The following is a 21,500-nucleotide window of genomic DNA, read 5'->3' on the forward strand; positions in this document are numbered from 1 at the left end:
TGAACTGATACAGAGTAAAGTGAGCAGAAGTAGAACAGTTTATACAGTGACAACCTTATAAAGAAAACAACTTTGAACAACTTTAGAACTCTGCTCAGTGCAGTGATAAAGCCCAGTGCCAGAGGACCACAGAGGAAGCACACCACTCTCCTCGTGACATAGATATGATGGATTCAAAATGTCGAATGAAATATAACATATTTTGACATGATCAGTGATGGAATTTGCTCTGCTTGACTGAACATTTGTTATGAGGATTTTTTTTCTTATTTTGTTGTTCAGTTGGAAGGACTGAGGAGAGGAAAATGCTCATTAACTTGAAAAAATAATAAAATTGAGTTAAAGAAAAGAAAGTTTCTGTAATCGTGAGGTAAATAGAAAACAAAATCCCTCTGCCTTTGTACTGCCTGTCTGTGAACTTCTTTAGTTCAGAAGATATTTCTCCCTCCTAGCTTAATCTTATACTAGTACACACCTCTGGAATCACAGTCTCAGACAGAAGTGATCTGTATCACCAGCCAGGTTTGGAGGTCTTTAGCATCAAATCTACCACTGGCCTGATCTTGTTCCCACTTTCTACACAAATACAATCAGTGTAGTGGGTAGACTTCGCAATGTCTAGTGTTGCTATGCAGTCAGCTTTCCCTGATGGAACTAGAATGAGCCCCCACACTGACAGCTCAGATGAAACAAAGGTGATTCTTTGTCTTAATGATGTATCTTTTTTCACTGATGTGACGGTTGTCTCGCCCCAGAAAATGAGTACATCCCTCATTAGCCTTTTTGTAAGCTCACGGCTTTCTTCTGAAAACCACTGATGAGTCAGAATATTTTGGTGATTCATGTCCTGGTGATGGAGAAAGGTTTTACCTTTCAAAAAAATCAATACTTTTGCCATACTGAGAAATTTCCTTATCAGCTTATTCAACTGTAAGTGGGACACCAAGCGGTTATTTTCCCCTTTAGAAAGAATAAGAAAGAGAAGAGAAGTGAGAAAAGAATGATGATAGGAGAAAGGAGAAGAAATAGAATAGGGGTCATTCCCTCTCTTATGTTTACTATTTGCTGGTTCAGAAGCTGTGCAAGGACAGGTATCTTTAGTGATTCCTGATTTTTCTGGGAATAAGCACAGTTGGCACCTAAAAAAATACCAGGTTCACTTTGATTCCTCTGCCATTTCAGTGTTTAGATAGTGCTCACTTTCATAGAAATTATAGTTCATTTTTCAATAGCATGATTTAGCCTCAAACAGTGCCAGAGAGAGTGGCTCATATTACCTTCTTTTGGGTTGCTGTGAGAAATAGAATGCATTAGTGTATCACTAATGGATAGCAACGCTTCCTTCTATTGGGTGTCATGAACATAACATGGCAATGCTTTGCTGGAAAGTACAAATGCTTTTTATTTTAAAAGATGCATGTCTGGGTCTTTTGGCAACTAAGATGGACCAGAAGTTCTGCCTATCAGTTCTGGAGAGGAATTGCGATTATTAAAGGTGATCTAGAAACTAATTTATCTATGCATAAAATGAATGAACAAAAGTGCCAAGGAAGATGGATTGAAAAATCCATCAAAACTTGAGATTTTTAAGAAATCCTCAGTTTGAATGTGGGTTTATTTGACAGGTATTAGAAAGATAATCTATGGAAAGGCTTATTTTTTTGTGAAATCTCCTGATGCTTATTTTGCTTAATGTATACAATTTCTATATTTCTTCCCTTCTAATAGATTATAATGAGAACAATAATAATAAAATTTAGGAAAGCTTAGCTAGAGTCTTAAATGACTTCCAAGTGTTTTCTGGTCATGTGCAGCACCAGGGGCAGGGCTAGGCTACGGGCCCAGTTAAAACATGTTGATGGCCAGGGATGCAATTTTAATGTATGATGTTCTCTTGCTCCCCACCTTCCTTCCCTCCACTGTCTCCCACTGCCTGGGGCTCCCTGATTTTGTGGTTGTTGGTAAAAGCTAGAAGCTGAGTTAATGCATGGCAGTAGAAGCTGGGGAATAGAACAAGTGACTCAAGTCAGTGTCTGATGATAAAATTCATCTCCCCCTCCCGCCATATACACCTCGTTCCCTTACTGCTTAACTCTGAACCAGGTTTAATGGATAAACATACAAGGGCTCTGAACATAGTGCTAATGCCTGTTCAAAATGGAGAAAGACACCATTAACAAGAAAATTGCCAGTGGCTTAGATCACAGGTGTAAAACACCTGGCCCATTGTTGCCCCCTAGTGGGCCCAAACCTAATTAAGATGTAATCGGGAAACATTTAACAGAATAAATAAAAAATATAATAGACCATAGATAATGTTAATATGTGGTTTTTGAAGTCGATATGCAGCCCACAGAGATCCTTATGTACAATTTAGTTTGGTATCACTATCTTTGATCATTTATAACCCTAGAAAAAGACTATTTAAACAGAATTTGTGTGTGGTTCTAATTCCATTTAGCAAATATTATTAACTTTAGGCATCCCTGGTGTTCCTGACCTCCAATAAAGTCCTTTTCAAGTGACTTTTCATGGCTTGGAGGTGACCTTAGTTTTAGGAAGACCTGTGTTCAAATCCCCCCTACCAGCAGTGTGGGCATAGGCAGGCAATCATTCAACTTCTGTGAGCCTCTGTAATAATGGGTATAATAATACCAGTAGTATCGATCTCACAGAGGTGGTGTGAGTTTCAAATGAGATTATGCATATAAAATTCATTGTAAACTTTAAAGCATTATGTAAAAATGGCAGTTATTAGTATTACCACACTAGCTAAGTGTGAAGAAACTTTCTAATAGGAGATTGACCTCCAGGCAATGTTTTTTTTTTTCTAGCAACTACAATTCATAAGACTATTTATTATGGTATGGTAGGGTTAAAATCTGTGTTGGCAGAAGAATTGCTCACTCTGGTAAAACCGTGTATCTTTTGAAGTGTTACAGAAATGTTCTTAAGGAACAGTGGCAAGTCTACACCCATACTGGGAGAAGATATCAATTAATTTTTGCTCTGCTCCTCTTTAGTGTATTGTTGGACTGGGGCTGGGTTTACAGACTATGGATGTTATATTTATAAGGGGGTTCAAATCATCTCACTCCTATCCCACCCCTGATCCATTTATTAGGAGATTTCCCTAGATGTAACATGAAGTGTGTTCAGATTGACTGAGGGATTTGATCACACCCTCTGGGGTCTGTATAAAACCATCTCGTTAGTTGTAACCAATTTTTATTTGAGTAGAGAGCCAGGAGAGAGCTCAGCCCCTGAGAAGGAATCGATTGGGGTTAAGGGTGGGGGTCATGAAGGAGCAGAGCTTTGGGTCTCAGAATCATTCTCCTCCTCTTATCTTCCTTGGTCAGAAAAGGACCGCGTGAGCTTTAGCATTTGGAGGATTTGGGACTTACTGTCTCCCCATTGACATCCTAGCAGTACCCCTGGAAAAGTTAATAGCAATGTCTGCATCAGGAGCCAAGGACAGAATGGAGGCAGAATCAAGGTTGTACAAGGAACCCAGCAGAAGCTCGCTCCCCCATGCCTAAGAGGAACATCTGGAGGATTCCAGCAAAAGGACTTCCAAGAATTGTGAGTTACCTATTTGCCACAGGTCATCTCTAAGCTTGAGTCCACTTTCCTCTGGACTTTGTATATACAGACTTCTAAAGGGATTTTTTTTTTTGGTGCTAACTGCTCTTACTACACCACCCTAGTCAATGCCTATTTCTTACAGCTAATTAAGTCTGATTTACTAATTCATATTAATTACCTTATAATCATGGCAAGAAGCCGACTGGTAGGCATTAGAAAACATACCTCAACCCCTCAGGCCTAACTCTGTGGACCTGAGTATGAGTTGGGATAGTAGCTTTAGGGCCAGTGCCACATATGCATGACCACTGTGTGTATGTATGTATGTATGTATGGATGGATGGATGGATGGATGGATTGACTAAAAGACTCATGGAATGCAACTTATGGCTCTTTCTAGGGAGTCCTCTTCTTCTGAAACTTTTCAAACTGAGTGTGTTCCAAGGTTTAGTCCTCAGCCCTTTTCTTTCTTTATATTCTTACCCTTGGCAATTTCATTCACTCCAGAGACTTTAAACAAGTCCCTCTGTATAGCTGACTTCCAGATCTATTTTTCCAGACTTGACCTCTCTCTCCGGCTTCTGACCTACATTTCCAAATGTCTACAGATCATCTTTACCAAGATGTCCTGCTGGAACTTGGAGCTTCATATTTTCCAAATCGAGGTTATTCTCTTAACCTTCAGACTTCATAATGATTCTCAGGAGCACTGCCATTCACTTAGTCTTCACTATTGAACTGTGGTTTTATCTTCACCATTGACATATTCAGTTTTTTTACCAAGTCCTCTTGATGCTACCTCTGTAATTTCTGTGTATAGGACTCGCAGCTGAAGAGACCTTGGGGATCATTGACTCTGATGACCTTATTTTACAGGGAAGGAAGCTGAGGCCCAAAGTAGGGAAGTGACTTGCCCAAGGTCACATAGCTAGCAAGTAGTAGAGCATGTACTTGAACTCAGGGCTTCTGAATCCAAATTGCATGCATTTTTCTGCTCTCCTCTCCCTTCTCATTGCCACCACCCCAGTACAGGTCCTCATCACTAGCCACTAGGACTATTATAGTAGCTTCCTGGCTCTCTTGGTGCTCTCTCCTGCCTCCAATTCAGATTATTCTTCCTTACAGGTGGCTTACTCCCTTATTGCCTCCTGACTACAGTTTGTACTCCCCAACTGTGCTACCTTCCCCTCCCTCCCTCCCAATCTGGCACCATACTATCTTTTAAGCATCATAGCATATACCTTTACTCTGTACATTATACACCATGGACAAATTAAGCCATGTTTTCCTACCTCTCTATGTTTGTTCATTCCATGCCCTATGCCTGGAATGCCTCCCCACTTCACTGCCTCCTGTGTACTTAAGTTGTTGAAATCTACCCATCCTTTACAGCCCGTCTCAAAGGATGCATCCTCTGTGAATGGTTCCCTTGCCCACCAGTCAGTAAAGATCTTTCCCCACTTAGATTTCACAGAGCACTTTGTTTGAAGCCATCTTACATCACATATTAGTTATTACATATTAGTTTGTACTATTGTTCTTTTCTACATATTTTATCTCCTCTATTGATTGATATGCTTTCCGGGGATTGGAGTTTTTAATATCAACTAAGTAGCACAGTGCTCTTTAACACCAGAGGGATATAATAAATGTTTGTGGAATTGAATCCTTTACCCACCCCCATACACATTCTTCAGTCTGGTGCAAAAAGTAGGCGAAGCACTGCTGCCTGTGACCTGGGCCCATAGGTTCAGGCGTCAGGATCTGTGCTAGGTCCTCCAGGACACAGAATATGCAGCTAGTTCCCAAATGGACCTGATTCGCTGAAAGCAGATGCCCCTTGGGATAGAATAAATATGATGGTTGGTGGTGAACATTCTGGGTGTCTTGCATGAGGTCGTCCTGGCTTCCTTTCCAATCCTAGTGTTTCATTTTCCAGTTGTGTAAGTGCTATTATATGACTACTGAAAGGGCTTTTCCCCTTCATAGGGGGCAGTGGTATAAGTTTCAATTCTGGACCCCTGAGAAAAGAGTTAGAAAAGGACCCACAGTAACTTCCTGCAATTCTATATGTATTTTCAGTGCACTTGGATCCGATGGAGACAAAAAGGCATTTGAATCAAATATAATTGCATTCTCATCATAAATCCATATTTGAGGCAATGTGGAGTAATATGATGAAGTGGAAAGAGTCCTGGGATTTAAATCCTACCTTTGACACTTGCTTCCCTGGATGTCACTTGGTCTTCATAGGTCTTAGTTTCCTTTTCTATAAAATGAGGGGGTTGGACTGAATGGCCCCTCAGATACCTTTCCATCTCTAGATCTATGATGTCACCTCTCTTTGAAAACTAGATCTCTGCCACTTATCTCGGTGTCCTTGGCCAAATCACCATACCTCTCTAGAACCAAATTGTCTCCTCCAGAAATGTGTGGTAGAAAGAGCTCTGGATTTGGAATTAGAGGATCTCAAGGAAAATGGGAAGGAAGGAACCAAGAGGAATTCCATATTGAATCCATATTTTCAGGCTGTACTGTGTAAATCTGTTGCTACTGGAATGATGGAGTAAAATTAATTCTGCCAGCTAATAATTTGTGTAAACTGAGGTAAATCACCCCACTTCTTCATCTGTAAAGTGAGGGGCTTGGACTGACTGTCCTCTGGGGTCTCTTTCAGCTAAATCTACCACCTGATGACATCTAAGTTCCCTTCAAGCTCTTAAATACTACGTCTTCTTTGATAAAGAGAATCAACCTTGAGATATGGGGTGAGGGTGTTAGATGCTTGCGAATGACCATTTGTTGTTGCTTAGCAGCAACACAGGACCCAGATGGAGAGGTGGTCAGAGAGTAGCTGGTAACTATAGAAGTGAGATGGGCCCAAGTCACCTAAACAACAGGGTCTGTCAAATACATGCCGTAAGTCATCTGGAATCAGAACACTGGGAGAATCATAATATAAGGGAGCAGACCAAGGTGGGCTCCCAACCAAGTAGGCGAGGAAGACAGAAATGGGAAGGAGTTGTGCTAGATTAAACCTGGTTTAAAAAAATTGGACAGCTGAGTCTGTCTGACACACCTGTAACCTCTGCTGAGGCTGTTTGAGAATTCTAAGCTTCCGAAGGCTAAGCCAGTTGTCCACACTGTTTGGCACTTCCCATACGGTAAGCCCCCTATAAATAGAGGGCCACCAGGTTGCCCAAGGAGGGGTGAACCAATTTAGGAAAAGGCATAGGTGAAAGCTGATCAGAAGTAGGATTGGGCTTTTGAGAGGTCTCTGCACTGCCAGCCCAGGTGAGATAGGGAGACCCATTCTCAAAACAGACCAACACAAACTGGCCATATGGAATTAGTCTAGCTGAAATGAAAACATTTTCTTTCACTCACCAGGGCTTAGCACAGAGCCTAGTACATTCAGTAGGCACTTAATAAATGTTTGCTGACTGAGATTGATGGATGTATGGATTTGGTTGAAAATGTGATTTCTAAAACTGAGTGACAATTCCAGAACTGATTTCCTCAGTGACAACTATTGCTTCCCTCCAGGGTCCAGTATACCTGCATGCTGGCAAGTGAAGGATGAAGGGCATTTTCATAAGGCCAGATAACGGAAAAAGAAAAGGTACCCAGGCAAGTGAGGGTGGGTTCTACCATCCCTCTACCCAGGCAGCGAGTTAATGATATTCTGGGAAGGGAAGAGGGAATTAATTACTTTCAAAATAGCAGGGAGCTCTGGAGAGTCCAAGAATTGGACACGATTTCCAAAGGGTACTTTTTCCCACTCAAGGGGATCATTGTTTTTCCCATTTTCAGTGAGCTATTGCTCACTGTGAAGTGACAGCACTACACATTTCGATATATTACAAAGCACTAGACCATGTCTCCTGAACCAAGTCTGGCTTGTAGTGACTTGAGGATAATTGAACATTCATCATTTTACCACCAAAATATTAAAGGATAGCTTACTATTTCCACTTCACCCGAATTAATCATTGACTTGGGTTTTACATTACCTAACTGTATTTGAGTACCTGTGTGACTCAATCAGGAGCACCATAATTCCTAAAGATTAAAACTCCCACAAATTCCTTTAAAAACAGCGCCTTTTCTCACTACATATTTAATAACTGATTTTAACTTTAAGCACATTCTACATAAAACATGTCACCAGGCTACCCTGTTGACAAAGGGAATTAAGTTTTTACATCTCCCCAATTTTGGAAGACAGGGGCAAGAAGGACTGATTTTCAAAGTAGCTTTTTAACGTGGAGCTTCTGCAAATCCTAGCTTTAAGAGGATCATATAACTTTGCCAATGAGCCCCATGGTATTAACATTTCTGCCTCAAGAACTTTCTTTTCAACTGTTTCTGAAATAGAAGACCTTCTTCTATATCTATGGAAGTTGGGTATTTTCTTAAAACCTTAATGAAAACCAAAAACAAAATAAAAACAAAAGCATGCATGGGCATATGAGCCCCACTCAAACACCAAAAGGACTAGATAAACACTTCCCACTTCCACCCCACTGAGACACACTCTTACACATGTGTACCAATACATACATCTCTGGGATCTGATAGGGGAATTTTCAAAGCCTCATTTTACTCTCTACATTACTTTTTGTCAATTACCAAAGGAGGCTACCTCCACTCTGGCCATCTTCCTCAATTCCCTTTCCATCAGAATCACCTGACCTCTGCCCCATGTTCCTTCATTTCTGATAAGGGACCTCTTATAGGCAGCCATTAGCATTCTAGTCCCACTTAAATATCAAAAGATAAAGAAGGTAAACATTCTCCAGTTCTGCCTTACATGTACAGACAGATAAACAGACAGACACATACATACATATGCCAGAACCAGACTTTGCCCCACATCTGGGCCATTTCTAGACCATGCTAACTCCACTCTGGGCATTTTTCTTAACTACCTCCCACTAGAATCAGCTGAATTCTGCCCCTGAATTTCTGGGTTCTGATAAGAGACTTCCAAGAGGCACTCATGGGTATTCAAGCCAAACTTATACACTACAAACAGAAGCTGACAAACACTCCATTCTATCCCATACAGTACAGGAAGACAGAAAAACACAGACACGGACACTCTCTCTCTCTCTCTCTCTCTCTCTCTCTCTCTCTCTCTCTCTCTCTCTCTCACACACACACACACACACACACACACACACACACACACACACACACACACAGTGGCCCTGGGCTCTGATAAATGACCTTGCGGGTATTCAAGCCAAATTTAGACACCAAAACCTGAAGCTGATAAACACTCTTTCACTTCTATCCCACACAGACAGAAAGACGTACAGACACACACATAAAGACACATGTTGTTGTAGTTGTCACCTCTAAGTCTTCATAACCCTATTTGGGGTTTTCTTGGCAAAGATACTGGAGTGGTTTGCTCTTTCCTTCTCTGGTTCATTTTATGGGTGAGGAAACCGAGGCAAACAGGGTGAAGTGACGACACACAGCTAGTGAGTGTCTGGGGCTGATTTGAACTTAGGTGCTCTATCTGTTTCAACACCTAGCTGCCCTATCAACACACACACACACACACACACACACACACACACACACACACACACACACCCCTCTATAAACATAGGTCCCTGGCCTCTGATAGGTTACCTGTACCTCTGATTAGCACCCCATGAGACATTCTCCCCATTTCTTTACTTTAGGAGAAAAAATGCATTATAGCTTTAAAAAATCCTTTTTAATTAAAAAAGGGGAGAAATATTACTGACAAGAATATTTATGAACAACCTGATATAAACTATTTATTAAAAACTTTTGATGTAGCAAATTTATTAATTTGTACCCATTCCTCCCCACACTCCAATCCTTCAGAAGCTTAAAAATCCTACAAGGTGATCGATCATCCCTTCTCCAAATAAGCAGTGGTCTTCTTAAAGCTTCCCTTCTGACCTGCTGTTGTTACTTGGGATTGGAAGTGAAGTACTGTATTACTGTACCACCGGTAAAAAGTTAGCAGGGAGTCTCTTAAGAGTTTAAATGCCGCGTTTAGGAGTCCCGTTCCTGTGCCTTCTTAACCTGGGGGGGTTTTGCAGTAATTCATTTCCCTTTGTGGCCTTCCTCAATTTTGGTATGAAATGCAGGGTTTGGATGAGCTGAACTCTAAGGGCAGCTTTATGAGGTTGTATAAATGCCCCTCATTTGAATTTTCATTGTCAAATGAGGGGTTCAGACTAGTTGTTCTCAAAAGTTCCCTTTGTAAACCCGGCCAGCTAGCTCCCAATCCCCTTGGAAACTCCTTTTCCCATGGCAACTGGGGGGTGTGTGGGGGGGAGACTTGGACCGCATCATCTAGAATGAGTGGGGGGGGATGGGATTGGATCAGATTATCTTCAAAAGGTTTGGGGGACTTGGGGAGCTGGACAAGATTACTGAAAATTCTTGAGGGGGCTTGTAGCAAGATGACCACTACGTAGGGGCTTCTGTTTGAGTTTGGGCAAATCTCCCCCAGATTTCGGGGCTGCCTCAGGTTTTTACCCCCCTTACTCCATGAGGAGGATTTGAAGTAGTTGATTCTCTAAGAGCCTGTGTTTGGGCTTTTGTGGATGAGGGTTGGACCAGATTAAATCTTTCATAAAGCGTGTGTGTGTGTGTGTGTGTGTGTGTGTGTGTGTGTGTTTCTGGGGAGGGACTTGGACCAGATGATTGAAAAGTTTTCTTGAGGGGGGGGCTGTACATGACCTCTAGGTAGAGTCTTCTGTGTGATCCCCGATTTTGGGGCTTCCTCAGTTTATCTTTCACTCCCCAAATAAGGGTCTGAACCAGTTGATTTTGTTTTATTGGGCTTCTGTTGGGGGAGGACTATATTATCTTCAAAAGGTTTGGTGGGGAGAGTTGGACCAGATTTTTTCTCAGGGATTCTGGGGAGGGAGTGGTTACTAAAATGGCCTCTAGATAGTGGGTTTGGTTTGGTTTTGGTGAGTTTGGCAAGAATCTCCTTTCTGAGCCTTCTCAAGCTTTCATATCCTCCACCACAGGGAGGAGGGGGTGACTTGGTGGATTCTCTAAGATTCTCTAAGAATTCCCTTTTGTTTGAGCATCTGGGAGGGAACTGGACCAGATTATCTTCCAAAACCTTGGGGGGCGGGGCGGAGTTGGACCAGGTGATAGAAAAGTTTTCTGGGATGGGTAGTACCAAAATGATGTCAGGGAAGGGGCCACTGTGTGAGTATGGCTGTCCCCCAGGTTTAAAAATCTTGACCAGATTATTTTCACAAAGTTTATGGGGAGTGTGGACCAGATGATTTAAAAGTCTGGGGGGGGGTGTTGTACCAAGATGTAGGGGCTTCCATGTCTGTTTGGGCAAGTTTCCCCCCCTTTCTGGGAGTCCTAATGTGTCCCCCCACCCCAGAGGATTTGACCTACTTGATTCTCTGAAAGCTTCTATTTTAGCTTCTGGGGTGGCGGTGGGGGGTGGTATTGGACCAAATTATCTTCAAAAAACTGGGGAGGGGGAGTTGTATCAGATGGTTTCAAAGGTGGGGGGTGATTGTACCAAGATGACCTCTAGGGTAGAATCTTCTGTGTGAGTTTAGGAAGAGTCTCTCCCTGATCTCTCCAGGATTTCTGAGCTTCCTCAGGCTTTCTTCCACCCTGCAAATGAGGGTTTGAAGTAGTTGAGCCTTTTTTGGCCTCAGCTTCTGTTTGGGGGAAGGATGGAACATGTCATCTTCAAAAGGTGGGGATGGGGGGACATGTTAGAGGAGATGATTGAAAAGGGATTGGGGGGGTTACCACATGACCTGTAGGTGGGAGATTTTTTTTGGTGAATTTTGTCAAGTCTCTCCTTTCTGGGCATCCCTCTCAGATTCTTAGTCTCCCCCCCCCCCCTTCAGCGAGGAGGGTATGAACAAGTTGATTTTTTAAGAGCCCCCCCCAATTTGTTCTTGGGGGTGGGTATAACACGTGATCTTCATAAGTTTTTTGGGGGGAATTGGATCAGATGATTTCAAAGCGCTTGGGGGGGGGTTGTACCAAGATGATCTCTAGGTAAGGGCTTCTGTGTCAGTTGGGACAAGTCTTTCCCCCCTTTCTGGGCCTCCTGAGGTTCTCCAACCCCTCTCCTTTGAACTAGTTGATTTTCTAAGAGCCCCCCTATTGTTTGGGCTTCTGGGAGAGGGGAGTTTGGACTAGATTATCTTCAAAGGGTTTGTGGGGGGGATTTGGACCAGATGATTTCAAAGGGCTGGAGGGGGGAAGGAGAATATGTTACCAAGACAACCACAATGACCTCTAGGTAGAGGCTTCTGTTTGAGTTTGTATTGGTCTCTCCCTGATTTCTGGCCTTATTCAGTGCCCCCCTCCCCTGAAAGACATTTAACATAGTTTATTTTCTAAGAGCTTCTCTTTGACATTTTTGGTGGGGGGAGGGGAAGGGGAAGATGGACCAGATTCTCTTTAAAAGGCTTGTTGGGGGGAATGGGACCAGATGATCTCAAAGGGCTTCTGGGTTTTTGGTACCAAGATGATTTCTAGATAGGGTTGTTTTGTGAGTTTGGGCAAGTCTCCCCCCACTTTTAGGGGCTTCTTCAGCTTCTTACCCAACCTCCTCCAGAGTTTGAACTGGTGGATTCTCTAAGAACTCTCTTTTGTTTGCACTTTCTCCAAAAGCCTTAGGGGTGTGTGTGTGTGGGGGGGGGGTGGGGAGAATTGGACCAGATTATTTCAAAGGCATTCTGGGAGGGGATTGTACCAAGATGATCTGTAGGTAGGGGTTTCTGTGACCTGGACAAGCCTCTACCCATTCTGTATCTCTTCAGGTTCTCCAACCCCACCTCCCTTCGAACTAGTTTTCTTTTTCTTTTTTTTTTTAATAATACAAGTATTTTATTATTTTCCAGTTACATGTGAAGATAGTTTTCAACATTTGTTTTCATAAGATTTTTAGTTTCAAATTTTTCTCTCTCCCTCTCTTCCCTCCCCCTCCCCAAGACAGAAAGAGCCCCCTGTTGTTTGGGCTTTTGGGGAGGGGAGTTTGGACTAAATTATCTTCCAAAGGCTTGAGGAGGGAGTTGGACCAGATGATTTCAAAGGATCTGGGAGGGTATAAGTTACCAAGACAACTACAATGACCTCTAGGTAGTTTGAGTTTATGCTAGTCTCTTCCCATTTCTGGCCTTACTCATTGTCTTCTTCCTCCTCTTCTCCCTCCCCCACCCCCGTGGAGGACATTTCAAATTGTTGATTCTACAAGAGCTTCACTTTTGGGGACAGGGAATGAACCAAATTGTCTTCAAAAGGCGGGTTTTTTTGTGGGACAATGAGGGTAAAGTGACTTGCCCAGGGTCACACAGCTAGTAAGTGTCAAGTGTCTGAGGCGGGATTTGAAATCAAGTCCTCCTAAATGCAGGGCTGGTGCTTTATCCACTGCACCACCTAGCTTCCCCCTTGTAGTGGGAATTGGACCAAATCAAAGGGATTGGGGGGGGGGAGTCCGTACCAAGATAATGTCTAGATATAGTTTTTTGGTGAGTTTAGACAAGTCTCTCCTCCTTTTGGGGCCTCCTCAGGTTCTTCTCTCCTCCCCGCCCCACCCCCAATTTGAATTGGTTGATTCTCTAAGAACCCCCATTTATTTGTGCTTCTGGAGATGGGGAGATAGGACCAGATTATTTTTTAAAAATCTGGCGGGGGGGGGGGGGGGGGGGGGGGAAGGTTGTACCAAGATGACCTCTAAGTAGGGGCTTCTGTTTCGGCAAACCTCTTTCCCCCTTTCTGGATCTCCTAAGGGGCTTTCCCCTCTCCCCCAAGAGTGTTTGAACTAGATGATTCTTAGAACCTCTTTTTGTTTGGATTTTGGAGGGGTATTGGAACAGATTATCTTCAAAAAACCTGTGGAGAGAGTTGGACGAGATGATTTAAAAGTTGGGGGGGGACTTGTACCAAGATGACCTCTAGGTAGATCTTCTTTATAAGTTTGACCACGTTCCTCTATATTTCTGGGCTTCTCTTCAAATGTCCCTCTTTCTTTCCCCCATGAGGATTTGCACTAATTGATTTTGTAAGAGTCCCAGTTTGCCTAGGCTTCAGTAGGGGATCAGGATGGAGCATATCCCAAAGGCTTGTGGGGGGAGGTGGACTAGATGATTTTAAAGGGCTGGGTGTATGTATGTGTGTGTGTATGTGTGTGTGGGGGTGATTTCAACTACTTTATTTTCTGGAGTGGGGTTTTGGATTTCTGGGAATGGGGGTTGGAACATATTATCTTCAAAAGGCTAGAAGGGGTTATTGGACCAGATGATTTAAATGTCTTGGGAGGGTATCCCAAGATGACCTCTAGGTAAGGACTTCTGTATGAATTTGGGGAGGTCTCTTTCATCTTTCTGGGCTTCCCTTACAGGTTTTATCCCTTCACTCCCTGTCCCCCAATTCCTTCCAGTCTGGATTGTTTGAACTAGTTGATTCCCCAGTTTGTGCTAGTGTGGGGTGGGGTGGGGGTTGGATTGAATAAGATTATCTTCTAGAGCCTTGGGGAAGGGTAGTTGAACCAGATCATTTAAAAGTTTTTTGGGGGGATTACCAAAATGATCTCTAGGCACTCAGGTTCCTCCCGGCCACCAAGGGTTGAATTCAGTTGTTTAACTAGTTGATTCTCTGTTGGGCCCCACTTTGTTTGGCCTGGGGGAAGGCTTAGAAGGGAGCTGGACCAGATGATTTCAAAGAATTTCTGGGAAGAACATTACCAAGATGAAATGCTGTTACCAAGGTTTGAACAAGTCTCTCTCCCTCCTCCCCACCCCTCCCCATGTTCAAAGAGGGTTTTAACTAGTTGATTCTTTTAGAGCTTCTCTTTGTTGGGGGGGGGGAGGATTGGGCCAGATTATCTTCAACAGCCTTGGAGGGGTATGATGATTTCAGCCTGGGTGGGGATGGGGGGGGTCGCCGGATATCAAGATGACATCTAGGGGGGGAATTCTCTGTGAGTTTGGGAAAATCTCTTTCTTTCTGGACTTCTTAGGTTCTCCCCGCCCCATCCCTTCCCAAATGAACTCTCCCTATTTACTGGGGAGAAGGGAGAGAGGTTTGACCACAGCATTGTCAAAATGCTTGAGGGGGAGATGGATCATTGGATTTCAAAGGGCTTGGGCGGGATGTTATCTCAGGACCACAATGACTTCTAGGTAGGATCTTTTGTTTAAGTTTGGGCAAGTCTCTCCCCCCTTACTGGGCTTTCTCGGGGCTCTTCCCCCTCTTCACCCCAGCCCCTCCTCAGTTGATTCTCTAAGAGTCCCCCCAAGTTTGGGCAAACACAAAAAAATCCTCTCTCCCCCGATCTAGTATCCTGTGGAGGCGGGGCCCCCTGAACTAGGTGCTCTCTACCACGTATTAGAGGGTCCTAGAGTACAAAGAAGGCAAAACAAGCCAGTGCAGAGAACATGCCAACCGTGTATTATGGTAACTGGTTTTTCCGAGGGGACAAAGCCATTACTGCTTACTGATGTCATAGTCTTCGTTGTCCATGGTGGACACTTTACCAGGTGACGAGCTCGTGCCTGAGCTTTCCATCTCAAAGGCCTCCTCTTGCATCTCCTGGTCTTGAGGGGCTCCGTCTTCCATGTCCCCGAGGAGCTCCTGGGAGATGAGCTGCCGGGCAAGCTTGATGTTCAGGCCCTCGCTGTAATGGAGCTTCCTCTTTAACTCGAACTGCCTCCTGAGATCTTCTTCGTCTTCACTGCTCTCACCCCAGCGCACCAGGAACTTGGGTTCCCTCCCCTGGGCGACTGCCAACCTCTGCGCCAAGAACTCGGGGGCCTTGGTCTGCGGGATCTCCGAGTCGCTGATGGATTCGTCTTCGGCGTCTCCCATTGTGGAGTGGTAGGGCACGTTGGGATCATTGATGTTCATGAACCCAGAGTCTTTATTCGCCGGGCGGTAAGTGGCCAGGATGCTCATTTCGTCCCACTTCTGGGATTTCTTGCTGAGCTCTTCGCCACTACCAGCACCGGCGCGTACTCCACTACTTGGACCGGGAGACCCCGCGAGCTCGGCAGCTGACAAGACGGCGCTGTCAGCGCTGCCCTTCTTCTTCAAGATGCCCTTGATAGGTCTGTGGGAGGTGGTTGAGGCTGCCATTGGTGTGCTGGTCCACAGTCAGGCTGGATGGACGGTAGATGATAAACCGAGAGGGGTGGATGGTAGCTGTTGGAGGCAAGGGGCCTTAGAGCTACTTAGTGGTGACACGGCTTGTGAAGATGGAGGCGACAGCGACAGTGATGGCTGTTGGTGGCGGCAGAGTGTCTGGCTCGAGACTGGCTACTCTGGCCTCGGGGTATCTGGTCCCGGTTTATACCACAGTTCTTAAAAGGGAGTTTTCCAGAGCAGGCCTGAGGGCTCAAAGTGGTAAGCCAGACTTTCTCTGCGGGGCAGCTGACTGACGCCCTGCCACAGGACTTGTGGAAAATCTTGAGTGCTGCCCGGCCAACGCCCTCAGGAAGTTAGATATTGGCGGAGCAGTGACGACATAATGAGCGCGCACTGGCTCATGGGTAGCTGCATCACCATCATCGGCCTCCCTTTGTGACTTAGGTGGCTGATGGCAGGGCCGAATAAGGCCAGAGCTACCAAGCTATGGCAAGTACCCTTTTATGGGCAATAAATAAGGCGGCTGGGAGGCTCTGCCCAGAAGCAGCTGTCTCTTGATATAACCTGGGCCCGTGTTTTATTTGAGATTTGAATCATACCTATGACATTGACTAACTAGCTTTGTAACCATGGCTAACTCTACACCTGTGGCCCGTTTTCATCACCTTTTAAACAGGGAGAAATACCAAGGGTTGTTTCTGCAATCAAATAATATATCTAAAGCCCTTTGTACCCCCCTAAAGTGCAAGATAAATGCTAGCTGTTTTTATCTGTTTTGTTTGGAAATGAGAAATCCCAAAGAGAAAGGTCTCAAAGAGGGCAGAAAATCACTTTTCCAAGTAACTGAGTACATAGAGCATCCTCAGCATTGTAATAAAACCATGCTTAAAATACAACCTTTCTGACCATCCTCTGCTCTGTGGTTTAATCCCTTACCTTATTTACCTTTCACTTTAGTTTCATTTTGGTCCCAACGTTGGTGAAGGGAACTCCTAGCGTAGACGCTTCTCCTCCCAATGTACGTCAACAACCCACCTATAACTTCAATAATTGCTTTGGGACACGGAGAGGTAAATTGATTGGCCTAGGGTCACACAATACAGTCAATGACCATCTTCTGGAAGTAGGACTATGATCCTAGGGTTTCTTACTTAAGGCCCACCCTCTCATCTTCTGCTTCCATGCTGCCCCTTTACCTTGAGTTATATGTGTTCAACATTTGGTGCTTAACACTGGGCATTCTTTCTTGAAATATTGATTCTTTATAAAAATCTCTGGGATCCTAGTAGCTTGGGGAGGTAGCAAGAAGTTAAAAGGATGGGATTTTTATCCTTGGTGTTATCTGCAAGTCAGGGAATTAATTTAATCATAATGCAATATGAGCAGGTAGAGCAGTCCAGAAGCTTCTACTGGACCCTGCTTTCCTACTTCCTTACAGCTACATATGCAGATCCTTCTCACCTCATGTAGAAAGAGGTCATGTGATATTAGATTAATTGATTTAGATCCAGAAGACATCTTAGAGACCATATAGCCTAGCCATTCTCAAACTTTTGGTCTCAAGACCCTTTTTACAATCTTAAAAATAACTGAGAACCTCAAAGAGTCTTTGTTTATATGGATTCTATCTATCCTTACAGGTTGTCCCCAAAACTTTTGGGATACTCTGATTCACTGCATGAAAAATGAAAACCGACAGATTTAAAAAACATTCTCTTATCAATTCATTTAAAAATAACAATAAAACTCATTAAATGTTAACATAACATTTTCTATGAAACATAACTGTATTCTAAAGCAAAAAAAAATCAGCTAGAAGAATGGCATTGTTTTCCATTTTTATAATATAAATTGCAAATGTTTTGTGCCATCAGTGCAATCCTGCCAGTTGTGTAAAAGATACTATCCAAGACATGAATGACCAGAAAAGGAGGTGGTCCAGGCACTTATCAGTCATTAACCTTGAGTACCACACTCATACCCATGAGGCCAGCACATTGGATGGGTCTTCAATGGAAGCTGTTTGGAAGGACATGGATAAAAACACATGTATATGTTGCATTCTGCACCCATGGAGGGAGTGCCCACACCTTTGAGATCACACATCCATATATATCAATGCAAGTGTATTTTGAATAATTAAAAATATTTTTTTGTTTTTCTCTGGAATTGATCTCTTTTGTATGACTTGGCCCCCAGCATAGCGCCTCCGTCCTGGAATTGTCAGTGCCTTTAGTTTCCTGGTTCCCTTGCTGAGGCCTGTCCCCACTTGTGCAAAGAAGTACTTGTTGGGGTACTGTAGGAATTTTAATTATAGAAATAAATGCTAGCTGAATATATTGAATCCTCTCTTTATGTTGTGCGGTATATATGGAAATGGGGATTTTGCCTTTTTGTATTTAAGATCAGCATAATAAACAAACAAGTGAACAAACAAATAAATAAATGAAAATTGAAAAAAATAAATGCTAGCTGAATTGAATTGAAGTACTATGGTTTTCTCTTCTTTCAGTAACATTTCCTTTGGGTACCTTTTGGCCGATTGTATTGTCTATAGGGAATTAGTCAGCCTTTGGCACTGCTCAGTGAGAGGATTTTTCCACATTTTCTGGGGGTGGGGTTGAAGTTCCTAGAAGTTCGATATCCCTGAAATGTAATGCAAGTCTTTTTAGACAGCAGGTGCCATTGGCATAAAAGTTACATTTGTAGAAAGTCCAAATTTAATAAAAGTGTTTCAAACCATTGATTAGAGAATTCAACTTTGTATGCCTTTTTTGGTAAGCTAGTCTTTTAACCCAAGGTTTTCTAGACTATACAAAGGTCCCTCCCCCATTTTTGTACTGCTCCCTGCTAAGAATGTTTTTTTAAATATTTTTTTACAATACAGTTTTAGTGTATCTAAACATGTAAAAACCATTCTTAGCTCTCAAGCTGTACAAAACCAGACCACCGCCATTAAATTTGGCCCTGGAGAGAAAGTTTACTGACCTTTGTTTTAAGCCATAAATTAGCCACCTGCCTTCAGAGGCAGTGTGATACATTGGAAAGAGTGTTGGACCTCAATTTCCTCATTTGTCAAGTGAGGTGGTTGGACTAGATACCCCTAGGAGCCCTATTGGTTCTGTCTATAATCATGTACCTCTTTTTTTCTGGGGGGGGGCAGGGCAATGGGGCTTAAGTGACTTGCCCAGGGTCACACAGCTAGTAAGTGTCAAGTGTCTGAGGTTGCATTTGAACACAGGTCCTCCTGAATCCAGGGCCAATGCTTTATCCATTGCGCCACCTAGCTGCCCCTTCATGTAGCTCTTTTTACAAGTTCATACTGCCTTTAGATTTACTTCTTATTGCTCCAAGGTATCCATCTCTGTTTTTTTTTTTAACATTTTCTGATGAGTTTTAGTTGTACTGGGATAGGAAAGGATGTTTGGGAGGTCAGAAGATGAAGGGCGGCATACCACAAACGTTCCCAGTGCACTCTGAAACCCCAGCAGGGGCAACGACTGGTCAGAGGGCTCTTCGTTTCCAGTCTGTTATAAACTCTTCAGCCCAGGAACTTAGTCCATTTTCCCCAGTAGTCTGGAGTCTACAGCTTTCACTAGAAATGGTTTCATCATTAAGAAATAATGGCCGTATGTTGGTCTATTTTAGCAGCCGTCTTTCAATACAAACCGTGTAGACATTAAATCATATTTTTAGTGCACTAGGGGAGCTCACTGCTTGAGATTTTTGCCTTTCTGCTAAGAGATCCAGTCAAGCTCAGATCTGCATTTCTATCACTGACTCTCTAAGCTTGTTTACTTTAGTTCATAGTGTTTTGGAGCTGGAAGGGACTTTAAAGATCACCTGCTCTTATTCCTTCATTTTCCAGCAGAGGAAATTGAGGCCCAGAAGGTTAAATAACTTGAGCAAAAGCAAACAAGTCAGTGTCAGAAACAGACCTAGAACCCAGAGGCGGCAGGTGCAATGGGATGAATGAGAAAGCATTTATCAAGTGTTTACTATGGGCTAAGCACTGGGTCTATAAATAGAAAAACAGGACAGTTCTTCTTCTCAAGGAGCTCACATTCTAATGGAGGGAGACAAGACATATGGGAAATTTCAACTGCAAGTCCAATGGAAAGGCCAAGTGGTCCTTAGGATGTCCTTAGAAAGGCAGATGGTAAAGTACCTTTTCTCTCTCCAGTCTAACCTCTCCCTATCTATTGGCTACTTCCCTGCTGCATTTAAATATGCCTGTGTCAAGGTCAGCATTAAAAAACTCTGACTCAATCAGACCATCTCCACTAACTCTCCACCCACATCTCTCCACCTTTTTGTGGCTAAACATCTTGAGAAAGCTATCTACGATCAATACTTCCATTTTCTCTCCTCTCATTTGATTCTAAACCCTCTGCAGTCTGGCTGGCATTCACCTGTAATTATTCTCTCCAAAGTCACCAATGATCTCTTTTTTTAGTGCAACAAACATTTATTTTATTTTTCCAGTTACATGTAAGGGAACCTGTCAACATTGATTTTCATAAGATTTAGAGTTCCAAATTTTTCTCCCTCCCTTCCCCCCCCTCCACAAAACATTGACCAGGTTATATATGTACAATCCACAAGTGCTCTTTTTATCAGTTCTTTCATGGGGGTGGATAGTAAGCTTCATCATTAGTCCCTTGGGATTGTCTTGGATCATTATATTGCTGAGAGTAGTTAAGTCATTCACAATTGCTCATTGAACAATACTGCTGTCACCATGTACAATGTACTCCCAGGTCTGCTCACTTCACTATACATCAGTTCATGAGTCTTTCCAGGTTTTTCTGGGATTATGCTGTTTGTCATTTCCCATAGCACAAGACCATTCCACCACAATCATATACCACAGCTTCTTCAGTCATTCCTCAGTTGATGGACATTCCCTTGATTCCCAGTTCTTAGCCACCACAAAGAGATGCTATAAATATTTTTGGTACATTCCCCCCCTCCCTCTTCTCTTTTTCATGATTCCTATCGTTAACTGTTTCCCTCCATCCTATTCTCTTTCCCATGATATTTACTCTATTATCTATCTTCTTTCCCCCTATCCCTCTTCAGAAGGTATTTTCTTCTGTCTGTCTCCTCCCCCAATATGCCTTCCCTTCTTTTGCCCCTCTCTCTTTATCCCCTTCCCCTCCTATTTTCCTGCAGGGTTAGATAGATTACTCTTCCCAATTGTTTATGTATGTTATTCCCTCCTTGAGCCAATTCTGATGAGATTGAGGTCTTTGATTGAATTCTGATGAGTGTTAGGCTCATTTACTGCCCAGATTGAATAGATTACTCTATCCAATTGGGTGTGTGTTTTAATCCCGCCTTGAGGAAACTGATGAGTTTAAGGTCTTTGAGCCTATTCTGATGAGTGTAAAATTAATTTACTGCCCTGCTCCTCCCCCATCTCTTCCCCCACTCCAGAAGCCCTTTCCTGTTTTTTTCATGTGGACTTTCACCCCATGCTACCTCTGGCCTTCCCCTCCCCCAGTACATTCCCCTCACCCCTCAATTTTACCCTAAAGATGTCATCATGGGGCAGCTAAGTGACACAGTGGACAAAGCATCCACCCTGGACCCAGGGGGATCCCTGCCAAAACCTGGTCCCAGACACAAGACAGTCACTCACTGCATGACCCTAGGTATGTCCTCCAACTCCAATTTTTTATGGTTCTCTAGTGTCTTGTATTTGAAAATCAAATTTTCCATTCAGTTCAGGTCTTGTCATCATGAATACCTGAAAGTCTTCTTTTTCATTGAAGTCC

At 43.3% G+C, this 21,500-nt stretch overlaps 2 protein-coding genes across 2 annotated transcripts in view; one reads left to right on the plus strand and one right to left on the minus strand.

Annotated features, from left to right (window-relative positions):
* Window positions 1–15,711, minus strand: part of LOC122733967 (protein phosphatase inhibitor 2-like) — a 114,831-nt gene extending 99,120 nt beyond the window's left edge. The window contains exon 1 of the mRNA XM_043974661.1: window positions 15,068–15,711. Coding sequence (XP_043830596.1) covers window positions 15,068–15,711 — 644 coding nt within the window. The remainder of the gene's footprint in view (window positions 1–15,067) is intronic.
* Window positions 1–21,500, plus strand: part of MAMLD1 (mastermind like domain containing 1) — a 660,207-nt gene that overhangs the window by 98,728 nt on the left and 539,979 nt on the right. The window lies entirely within an intron of this gene.

Source organism: Dromiciops gliroides, chromosome X (assembly GCF_019393635.1).
Source record: "Dromiciops gliroides isolate mDroGli1 chromosome X, mDroGli1.pri, whole genome shotgun sequence".
In the NCBI taxonomy this organism is placed as follows: domain Eukaryota; kingdom Metazoa; phylum Chordata; class Mammalia; order Microbiotheria; family Microbiotheriidae; genus Dromiciops; species Dromiciops gliroides.